This window comes from Rhododendron vialii, chromosome 6a (assembly GCF_030253575.1).
Source record: "Rhododendron vialii isolate Sample 1 chromosome 6a, ASM3025357v1".
In the NCBI taxonomy this organism is placed as follows: domain Eukaryota; kingdom Viridiplantae; phylum Streptophyta; class Magnoliopsida; order Ericales; family Ericaceae; genus Rhododendron; species Rhododendron vialii.
The window spans coordinates 2,371,184-2,382,898 of NC_080562.1; the positions used below are offsets into that span (position 1 = coordinate 2,371,184).

Consider the following 11,715-nt stretch of genomic DNA (forward strand, 5'->3'; position numbering starts at 1 on the left):
TTCATTGGTCCGCGGGTTTTTTTCCGCACCGCTATACAGGGAACAAACTAATGACTTGGGCGGAAGAAATGAATCATCGGGAAACGGGCTCGAATCAGTGGTAAATGAAATGAAATGAAATCAATCAAAACCTGACTTGGCCCAAACTTTCTTGGGCATTTTGAGTGATTGCTGTCGGTCAGCTCGAACCGAACCTCAGTTCTTTTCAGTGGCTTTAGGACCAATGTCTCTTTATTTCGATCATCACTTTAGAGTTTAGACCAATCAATCCGGCCATCACTTCTTCTTTTATCAGTCGTTATTTAACCGATTGAAAACACCTATTCTCAATTAAAGCCTACTTTAAAAAACACTTTTTAAAATCTGTTTCCGTTTTGTAAGTATTATTTTCCTTTTCCTTTTGTATTTTTTGGAATAAAACAATATAATTTTACTATCGCTATAATTAGTACTTTCTTAGTCCCTTTTGTTTTGTTGTAATTTTGATATACATGTATTTTTTAGACAACATAACGTATTTTCTGTTATTTTTTTATTTTCTTAAATCAATTATAATACCTAATTGAGCTCTTTTTAACTGATGATGTGGAAAACTTTAGAAAATTATCCATGAAGACATTTTTTTTATTCAAGAAAATAAATGTTATCAAAAGAGACAAATAAAAGAGGACGCATGGAGTAGTATTAGTGTGTTAAACATTTTAGGGTTGCCGATACAACGAGTTTAGATCTCCAACATTCAAGAGCTGGGAGCACGTGCTACATCAAATATTAAGTGTAAGACCAAATTGTAAATGGCTAACCCAGTGATATTGGTTTGTTCATTAACCAATTGTTTTAATTTAATGTGAAACTAAAAGATGCCTTAGTTAGGGTAAAATATGTGTAATCACTACACTTACTACGAATTCTTTGACATTAATGAATTTTGAAATACTGATACACTGAAAGTTTTGCAAATATTATGAAAATATGGGCCAATATGATCATGGATTTGGTGTATATGACGTGTCGTAGTCAAGTGTGGTGTCCTCGTCATTTATTGATTCCTGTTGAGTCATAGGTTATCGACAAACCCAACCATCAAAATATACGATTCAGATGAAATAATCAAATAGCCAATGTATTCCCCATCACCTCAATTAAAGGACATGGTCCAAATCCTATGATCAGGACTATCTATTATTCCCTCAATTTTGCTATAGTTTAAAATATAAATTATTGTTTCATCCGTTGAACGGAGCATACCTCTCAACATAAAATCCCAAAACGCTTTAAGGATTCATTTCAATTACACACCAATTTGAGAAGTATTTGTTAACAAATTAATTACAATATTTTTTGCCTCCCAGCAATTTTTTTTTTCATATCATGGTAAATTTTTTTTTTCTTGTCTAGACCCTTTTTAAAATTACAATCTGAGAAAACATACTTAACCATACGCGGTAAAGCAATACAAAAAATAACTGGTTTAAAGATTAGTAATTAATAATACCAAAAAAAAGATGAGTAATTGATTTTTCGGATCAAAATTTTAACATGAGGCAATATTGATGTGTGAATTTGATTGGATGTGTAAGAATAGGTTTTATAGAAACGTGAAATCAGAGTAGGCGATGTAAAGTACTCCCTCTGTTCCAAAATATTTGTCCGGTCCACAAAACGAGGACTAAAAAATAATGCATTTCTTTCAATAAAAAATTCAAACTTTTTTCATAAATTACAAAAACTCATCAATATCTAATGAATTGTTGAAAAAAAAATAGAATTTTTTTTGCAAAAATTGTATTATTTTTATGTCTTTGTTTTGTACACCGGACAAACATTATGGGACGGAGGAAGTAGCCGGTAGGCATGAAAATAAAGGTATTATTCATATTAGCATTAATTCTAAGCTCAGTAGTGCATTCCAATTTAGAAGGGGCTGAAGAAAACTAATTAGTGAGACTGCTTTTGGAAAAATCATAATCAAAATTTTTTTTTGCACCATCCTTCATCCTTCTTTTAGATTGTGCTTTTTGCCTTCAATCGTACTCAAAAATGACATTATCCCAAACTTACTCATCATAATAATCATCAGTGGAAACTTTTTTTGCTTTTTCAAAAATTATCAACAAAGTCTCGGGATAACAAGATTGATCGAACCAATTTTTTTGGCAAATAATATTTCACTAAAATATTAATTTTTTTGAGAAGGCTTTGAACCAATTGTCTAACATTCGTAGGGTCGAATTTGTAAAATAACAATGCATATTATATAACGGGTTTAAGTAAGCCCACTTGCCACCACATGCCTTCGCCCTAACCTCTATCAATATAATCCATTTTGTAGGAAATTTAAAGAAAAAAAACTTTTAATCGGTATTTAGGCTAGGCTTTTTTAGTCATTTTTTAAATCCCATGACACAGCATAATCATTATCAGTCAATGCAAACAAATTTCTAGTTTCTTTTTAAAGGAATTTCAACAAAAGTCCCACGCGTTATTTTATTTGATTTCCATTACCAAAATAAAAAACAATGAAAATATATTTTAGTGTCGGGAAAAACCCGATAACGATGAATTAATTACTAGTCTATCATCAGTTTTGTCGGGGAAAATAAAAAACAATGAAAATATATTTGCTTTCTTCATTGCAAACAAAACAACCAAAAATAGAATCAAACAACTTTGATTTGTTTGGGTTTTTTATCCATACTTTTTCTGTAAGAACTGCAAAACATTAACTTATGCGTAGGACTGTTCCTGACTTTTTCGAGGAGCATACGAGCTCGTAAAATGAGACCCTATGTAATTTATAACAACTTCATAGATAAAATTAACTGCAAAATTATAATATTAGTCAATCAGTTAGAAATTATTTATGCCCCATGTTTCTGTTGATTCATACTTTAATTGGCAAAGTTTATAGTAATTTGTTAGTACTATTAAAGATTCATCCTTAATCATTTCGCTGTTTCATTAAAATTTGTCAAGATTCAATCATCCACTGCCGCCTTTTCAAATTCTTAAAAAAAAGGTCAGCTTTCGCCAGTAAAACAACAGCTGATTTCGTATTAATAAAAGACCCAATTGATATAGCATATATATTACTTTTACTAATTGAGAGCCCTAGTTCCCAAATTTTCGGCCTTATTCGTTTTGGGGCAACTTGGGGGCTCTATTGTCTCCATCTGGGCTGTCCATTTCGGCTCAGACTTCATCTCCTCAGCCGAACAGATCTCAATCATCCATTTGTTCATCGCCGAGATAAATTCTAAGTTGTTCATTGCCAAAATTGGACTGCCTGGATGGGAACAACACGGTCCCTGAGTTCGTTCTGGGGTCTCAAAACTCCTGGGCACTATCTCCATTAAATTTTCTCTATCTATCTTTTTTCACTCAAAACCTCTTTTAAAATCCAAATCGAACAGGGTGGCCTTGTGTTCTAGGCGGCCCTGATTATGTATAAAGCCAACTGGCCAATTCCTTGAATCCCATTTTCTAGAGTTAGTATTTTTCTTCACTCACCTATTTTTTATTTGGCCAGCTCGCCAGAAGAATACCGGGCGATCCGTCGGGCGAAAGCTGACCCGTGGCCGTGTTGACTGTCACTCGAAGGCACGCATTACCTATGCCCTGTTTGGAGTATTTATAAGAGTCAATTTGCCATTAGAAAAAGAAAGGGAAAAAATTGTTGATTTTTTTAACCAAGTTGCAAGGACTATTTTAGACTCTTTTTTTTTTTTTTGGATTCTTGGCTATTCGTTGCCATATTAATTAGTTGTCAAAATCATAACTTGGGAGATTTTTTCCCCCCACAAAATTCATGTTCCCCAGCGAACTAAAAATTGTTATTTTTGGCATCAAATTAGACAACTTGCAACAATTTTGACGTGGTGAGATTTGTCACCATCATTGCTACCGGTTGATCTTCATCGAAAAGGAGATGGATTTAATCCAATAGTCTAAAGTTGAGATTTTGCCAGATTATACCATCAAATCAGTGCAACATTTTTTTTAAACAGTAACAAGTAAAAAAAAATTGACAAAATTATTTTAGCACCAATGAATGTACTAACCCTACTGTGAGCTATTTTGATTGTCTTAGATAACTCTCGTTCCGCTAAGATTCTTATTTTTAAATACTTATTTTTCGCTTTACGAGTCATGTTATTTTCTCACAATATATCACATTTAATTCAAAAACTAAATACTTATTTTCTTTAGCTGAACGTGACAATTTACTAAAGGTTGTTTTGGGTGTTATACATTTGGCCAAATAGTAAAAAACTGATAAGTTTAGGTTAACCAAACACAGCCCAATTGTGGACCGAAACGATGACCAGGAAATTGACAAGGTAAAATAGGATTCCGAGAAAACAAACGACTGTATAAATAGAAAAATACTTTAATACTACTCCCCGAAGAACAAACAAAGGTTGTTGTTCTCTCTCTCTCTGTGGTTCGAAAAGGGCCACACACAGGACAAACCGAGGGTTTTGTCAAGTAGAAGAGAGAGAAAAATAAAGTCCCAACTAGAAGAAGAGAGAGAGATTGCACAAGTAAAGCAGTTATTAAGGTTTAGAGAGAGAAATCAAGAGAGAGAGAAGACTACTTGTTGTTCGCCCAGCTGCTGCTTAGGCTTAAAGTTGAAGTCTATTTCTTCTACTCCAACCAGAGGCTCTGTCTCGGCTAGGGTTTCCGAATTCTGAACAAGGTAAAGTTCAGGTTTTTAAGTATTAGCAGTTCTAATTATTGTAATTAGGGGAAAAGTCCTAATTTTTTTGAATTTGACTGAGTGTTTGGGTGGGCCAATTGAGGATTGGCGTTTTTAATTTACTAGTATCTTGCTGCATTAATTAGTGTAATCGTTATTGGGTATTTCGCCATAATTCCTCCCTTCATATTCGCACCACACATGCGTGCTCAACAAGTCCCCCTTTCTAGGGTTGAGGTTGAATTCTAGGGTTCGATTTTTATCATCAAAGGTTGCTCCTTTCTAGGGTTGAAGTTGAATTCTACGGTTAGAATTTTCTGCCGTGGGCATGGTGTTCAGGTAGTCACTCGTCTTTTGCTCGTATTTGTTCCTTTAGGGTTTTTATCAGGAAACCCTAGTTGTTTCCTGTAATTTCGCCTGTTTTGTTCTTGTGAGTTATTGTGCTTTTTGATACCATGGTATTATTCAATTTTTCTTTCTGGGGTTTTTGATTTTATGTTTTGCTACATTCAGCCTGGGCCTTTAGATTGTTTTGCCAACTATCCTGGATTGTTTTCCGCGAATTAGCATGCTTTCAGTTTTGCAGTGTTATTTAATCCGACTTTCTCCTTATGGTTTCATTTAACTTATTTCTGTTCATCTATTGAATATGTGCTTGTTCTGTTTTTTTATTTCAGGACTGGCGGCCAATTTATTTGGTGGTTTTGATTGGAAAACCCAACTTCTGTTTAGGTATTTGATCAACAGGACACTGAACAACTGGTAATTACCTGTTGTTTGACAGTATTAGATGGTTGTTTTTTTGACACGAGTGAATGTGCTGCTGTCAGCTTCTGCATTTCTGCATTTCTGCATTTGTTGGCTTTTGTTTTATCCTATGCTGACATCATCATCTTAACAATGGTAGTATACGAGGACTGACATTAGATTTGTTCTGTATATATGAAACTTAGCAGTTAATATGTATCTAGTGATATTTCCCATTGCGATATAATTCTTTGATGGAGGAAGTGCTTGGGGGAAATGAGATTTCTATATTCCTGTATATCTATGTGAAAAGAAGGGAACTTGTATTTGTTAGTTCTTCTACATGCCTTCTTATTGTGGTCTCTGTGCCTACACGTTATGTCCTTCATTGTCATACTCATGGTGTTTAATTATCTATTGGAAAACGGATCATGACATATACGTATACTGGTCCAGTGATATGTACTTGAATGGTAAAATTTGTTAAATGCGTGTTTGTTTAGTGGGAAGAGATTTTTTTTCTCTTTCATGAGTACCCTTTTGGTGCTATATATGTAACTTGACCTTTTGACATCTTATAGTGTCAGCAAAGCTTGTTCCGAGATCCTTTTATACTTTTGGACTTAGGTCATTCATGATGATGCAATATGTTCGATTATTAGGAAAGTCCAAATGGACTTTGAATGGCTTCTTCGAGCTGGTCATCAAGTTCTTTTGAGCAAAACTATAGCCATATCTGGTGTGGATGCTTGCTAGAATATATGGTGTATGGTCTTATGTTTGGGTCGCGTTAGCTTTGAATGGATTCCTATCCCTTCTCCTTGTGTTTGTCTGCATACATCCTTGTTTAGTAGTCTTGGTGCAATAACTATGATATGGAGGATCAGTTTGTTTTCCTGTGATCCTACACCCCTGATCCTGTTTCTTTTCTTGTTTTACTTGCACTAATGTGCCTTTGGTAGATTTTAAAACCTTTCAACTTCGTGCAAAACCTTTCTTGGTCGTAGACAAGTGCATCTCAAACACGCTCATCCATCTCTCTGATATTTTGATCGAGTTGGTGCTTAGAAAATCTCTAGCAAATCCCATTCCAAACCCAGCCGTTGGCATTCCTAGTTAACTATATTTTATTTAAGTAAGAGAAAAAAAGAAAGAAACAAATATGTGTTTTTCTGTCCTAAACTACTGTACACTAGCAGACCAATTTTACACTCTTTTCCCAAAAAGGAAAGAAACAACATATTGATCTTAAATTTTAACATGACATCCTGTTAAATCCAAGATGGTTCTGTCTTTGATCTTTTTCCGTCGTTTGTTCTCCTACTTCTTCTTCTTCTGGTTACTTTAATCCCCCAAGCACATAATCATATATGTTTCGACCTCGCTTGTTGCTTGTTACTTTTATGTTGTCAATGTAACTTTGGGTAAATTTTATTTTCATTTTGTGCTCCTAAACTGGTGAGCTGACCATAATAAGCCATTTTACCCTGCTATCCATGTTTGTTGCCAAATGGCTCTGCTTGGATTTTCTTTTTATATGATTTAAGTTGACAAGAATAAACCATTTTACCTAACCATCCAGTTATTTTCTTTGATATGTCATAACTGATAAATAAACACTGTTTCCGATTCGCTCATTAGTCATTTCTATTTTATCTGAAATCTCATTGTTGTTCACATGATTAATATGACTGACATGGTAATATGTTCTGAGCAGTTATAATTAGGCATAAGTTTATAGAATGATTACGTTCTTTATCTATGGCATTAAGGTACACGAACCTGGGATTACTAGAATATACTACTTGCTCACCCTTATATGATGGGGAGGATTCAACCAAGCCTGTAAATCATCCATTTAGTGGATTGATCTCTGTGTTGATTTTTCCTTCTGTTTTGCGACTTTTTATATGCTTCTGTTTTGTTACTTTTTATGGGGAGGATTCAACCAAGTTCTTACATGCTTCTGTTTTGTAACTTTTTTTAATGGAACCTCTTACTAATTTCGTGATTGCATACTGATGCAGGCAAAGTCATGAATTTAGTGGTTGATCTCTGTGTTGATTCTTTACTTCTGTATTGCAACTTTTTACTGAAATTGTTACTTATTTTGTGATTGTATACTGATGCTGGCACGCCGATGCACAGGCCTTGGTGCACTAAAATATCCACACATATTATCTCCTAAAAAATCTGTAATGTCTTTATCTTATTGTGGATGCTATTTAAGGGGTGTTCTAAGTGATTCTGCAACATTTGATTCTGCTTATAGTAGATATGATGAGGAAGTTTGTGCATTATTCTTTATGGTGTTTAGTCTTCTATGTTGAGTTAGTGAACATCATACAGCTTTTTAGCATTTGGATAGTTCTGTAGAGGTGTGACGTGCTCAACTCTCAATGTGAACATAACTTCACAGAATCAATCACTTTGTGCAAAATAGTTGATTGCATCAAGTTTGGGCCTTTGGCATGCTTTAGATGCTGTCTTACAAGTATGTGTTTATCCATGTTATGATCCAATGGTTTTGCAGGCTATGGTTGTAATTTTGTCAAGATGAAGGATATCTTTGATGCTTGGAAGTCCTAAGTGACATGTGAAGCATTATGACGCTTGAGGACTTTTTTACCCTTACTGAGATGAAAGATGGGCTTACTGCTCTTGGTCGAGTTAAGGAACTGGTCAATGTTATGCAGAAAGAGAGAGACTGTATTGTGAAGAATGTTGGTGATGCAACCAGGCAGTGGTCTACTGTTGCGAGCACTATAGCAGCCACCGAGGACAGAGACTGCCTTGACCTTTTTGTTCAGTTAGAGGGGCTCTGGTTTATTGATAGGTGGCTCAAGGATGCTCAAAAGTTTGGAAATGACACAGGTGAAAGCTTTGTGGAAGAGTCCATCACTGCATTACTACGTGCACTTGAAAAACTGCACATAGATTGTAAAACATCAGTGTCTTCAGGAGTTTGGATAACAGTCAAGGATCTCCTTGGCCACACTAGTTCTAGGGTTCAGGATAGGGCTAGGGCCTTGTTTGATAGCTGGAAGCAAGACGGTGACAGTGAAACAGCTCCTCAAGATTTTCAGAAGGCTGGGAATGAAGAAAAACCTCTAGAACTACAAAAGGAAGAAATGTTACCATCTACATGCTCAGGGAATTTCCAAACAGAAAATGTTGATGATTGTCAGACCCAAACCTCTAACAAGGAAAGTACTTCAGATCACGAAGTCTTGAAAGATGAGGGTTCATCAGATCCTGTAGGGTCATCCATCGTGTTAGAACCTGTTAAAGAAAGTTCTTCTGTCGAGGAAGAATCCCCGTCCTATCATTTGGAAGGAACTGCCTCAGTTGAAACTAGTACTTCTGTGGTCCCACAACAAGGGATTGAGGAAAAGCCAGACATTCCTGATTCAAATGAGTGTAATGATGAATCAAACAAGATACCGAAGGTGACAAGTCCTCTCTTGGGTACAATGGAAACTTCTTCTGTTTCTCTTTTGGGTGATGATGTTACTGCAAATGCTCAGGAATCTGTTACAGATTTGGACTTTGAAAACAATGTTGATACGAAAGACAAAGCTTGTCCACAAGTTTCATCTGTTTGTGGCACAGAGGCAGATTTGTCAGAAGGGAAAAGCAGGAGGGATGATGCTGAATCTCCACTTCATCAATGCAGCAGCACAGCGGTTTTCGAAAATCAAGGTCAAGATTGCAATACTGGTGTTCTATCAGAATTTGCCGGCAAGGAGGGTAAATTGACAAAACAGGAGGACACACAGGCTTCTTTCTCCAGTGAATGTAGCGGGGCAACTGATGAAGTTAAGGAGCACGATAGTGATGAAAGCGATGATCTGGCATTTGATTCTGATTTTTCGAAACCTGCAATGGATTTCAAACGCTCTGATGTGATTGTTGACAAGAGCAGGTCTGATTTGGAGCTTGATGATCTCATGCTAGATCCTCTTGAGGTTGCTCGACAAGTAGCCATAGAAGTGGAGAGAGAAGTTGTCGATCGCAGCAGAGAGCCAAGTTGCAGCGGCTCTTCTCAAAAAACCTGTAAAAAAGGTGGGCAGCGGGATAGCCCAGAGGGTGTATGTGGTAAAGAAATCCAACCCTTTGATGCCTCATCTAAAAAAGAGGTGCCAACTGGACCTGATCAGTCCACTGTGTCTTCTCCAAGTGGGGAAGATCTGTTAAGTAGTGCAAAAACCCTAGATGCTGAAACAGAAGATCAAAACCAAGATATAGACTCCTATGAGGTCACTGAGGCGGCAGCACAAAAGGAACCTGAAGTTAGCGCAGAGAAGGGTTTCAGTGATTTTGATCTCAATCAAGAACTTTGCTCTGAGGATATGATAGATCGCCCTGTAAATCCAAACTCTACCACCATCTCCGTGGTTTCTGCTTCAAGGGCTGCAGCGGCTCCTGGGTTTCCTATATCTCCTTTGCAGTTTGAGGGCGCTCATGGTTGGAAAGGATCCGCTGCAACCAGTGCTTTTCGCAGAATTCTGGAAGATGACAAGACTCATGTTACGGATGGTACCCAAAACGGCTCAAAGCAGCGGCAGGACTGGCGGCTTGATTTTGATCTGAATGTGGCAGAGGCCGGCGATGATAATAAAGCTGCAGATCTAATACAGTTCAAAGATACACACATAGCATCTTCAGGGCTTCCCTTTGGGGAATCTTCAGTTGAAGCCAGCACAAAAAGACATGAGAGGTTGTTCAATTTGGATCTTAATCATGTCAGTGATGATGGTGATGGTCCGTCTCCTTCCACTTCATCATCATCGATGCAGCCTGCCTTGAGGAACATTGATTTGAACGACCAGCCGTCTGTTCAGAATGATTCTTCATCAGATCTAGTGCAGCCTTTTTTTCTCGGTAAGTCATCTTTGCAAATGTTAAATGCTTCCAGAGGAGTCAGATCACATGATTCAGTGATTTCCATCTTGGGTACCAGAGTGGAGGTCAATCAAAAAGATTTTGTTCCTCAAACTCCTTCCTTGCAAAATGGCAGGAACGTAAACCCTACCTTGGACTTTAGTCTGGGAAATAGTGGGGGTGTTTTGGGGGTGGGTCCTGCATTTCCATATTCGGGTCCTCCGGTTTTTGGGTACAATGGGCTTCCAACAGGGCCTGCAGTAACTTTTTCATCGGCCATGTACGGGCCCCATTACATGGTAGATTCTAGAGGAGCAACTGTCGTGCCTCAAGTTTTGGGTTCTGCATCGGCATCTCCAGCTGGTTACTCTCATCCTCAGTTTGTTCTGGGTATGATTGAAACCCCTCCAGGTTCAAACGGTGCTGGGCCTTCTCGGTCCCATTTTGATCTGAATTCAGGCTTGATGTTTGAAGGTGGAAACAGGGAATCCTCTTCGGGCTCCGGTGGTGTTGGAAAACGGAAGGAACCAGATGGTGGGTGGGAGCCCTACCCATTTAGCTATAAACATCAACAACCGCCGTGGAAATAGGGTATTTATATCTGGGTCCCCTCTTTGGATCAGTTTAGGAACTAAACACAACAGACTAATGTTTTTTACATAGCTATAGGTGAGATCCAGAGAAGGTTATCCTAATTTAAATTAGTGGGAGGGAGGGAGAGTTTGTAGAAGTGAATAAAGACGATAATTGTGGATGTTATGTGATTCATGAGATTAACTGCCAAAGAAGGAAAGGAAAGGTTAGGATTTATTGTTTTCAAATGGTTTATTTTCTTATTTTGCTTTGTCTATGTTCATAGCCGGCCCTTACTACCATAGAAAGCTTGTTACATGTAGCTGTAATCTCTCCTTATATATATCAAAGACATTTAGTGAAATGATTCTCTTGTTTGTTTGTTTTTTACCATTTTCTTGTGTTTCCATGTTATTGTCTTGATACAGAATATATCTCAAATAAATGTGTATCAAGCCTTCTGGGTTGAGCAGATGACACATCAGATTCTTGATTTTCCTAATTTACTGTATTCTAAATGTGTTTCATGCATATTTTAGTTGCTAAATTTACCATTCTTGTGCAACTATATGTAACAGATTAGAGGGTTGTTAGACCTGATTTTAAGGTAGAAGTCTTAATGCTGGAAGGTGCAGTCTTCATTCCATATTCTTCTCCTACCAATTGTGAATAATGAGAAAGGTGATGTAAAGGGTAAATTGTGGTAAACCTCCCTCATGCACGGCCCAATTCTACTTTACCCCACGGAAAAGTTTAAATCCAACAATTTATAAATTACTTTTAGGTGTATGCATTTCAAAAACGGACTTTTC

General features: G+C 37.0%; 1 protein-coding gene across 2 annotated transcripts; it reads left to right on the forward strand.

The window, feature by feature from the left end:
• Positions 1-4,376: 4,376 nt before the first annotated feature.
• Positions 4,377-11,267, forward strand: LOC131328843 (uncharacterized). 2 transcript variants are annotated; one of them, XM_058361793.1, is made up of 3 exons: positions 4,377-4,699; positions 5,377-5,461; positions 7,980-11,267. In XM_058361793.1, the coding sequence occupies exon 3, from the start codon at positions 8,053-8,055 to the stop codon at positions 10,918-10,920; it is 2,868 nt and encodes a 955-aa protein (XP_058217776.1). In that variant the 5' UTR covers positions 4,377-4,699; positions 5,377-5,461; positions 7,980-8,052; the 3' UTR covers positions 10,921-11,267. The 2 variants fall into 2 exon arrangements, with proteins under 2 accessions (XP_058217776.1, XP_058217777.1); XM_058361794.1 differs by having other exon boundaries at positions 4,392-4,699; positions 5,377-5,431.
• The last annotated feature ends 448 nt before the right edge of the window (positions 11,268-11,715 follow it).

What these genes read in the sequence shown, in the direction of transcription:
- LOC131328843 (XM_058361793.1), top strand. Translation starts at nt 8,053, where the DNA reads ATGACGCTTGAGGACTTTTTTACCCTTACTGAGATGAAAGATGGGCTT.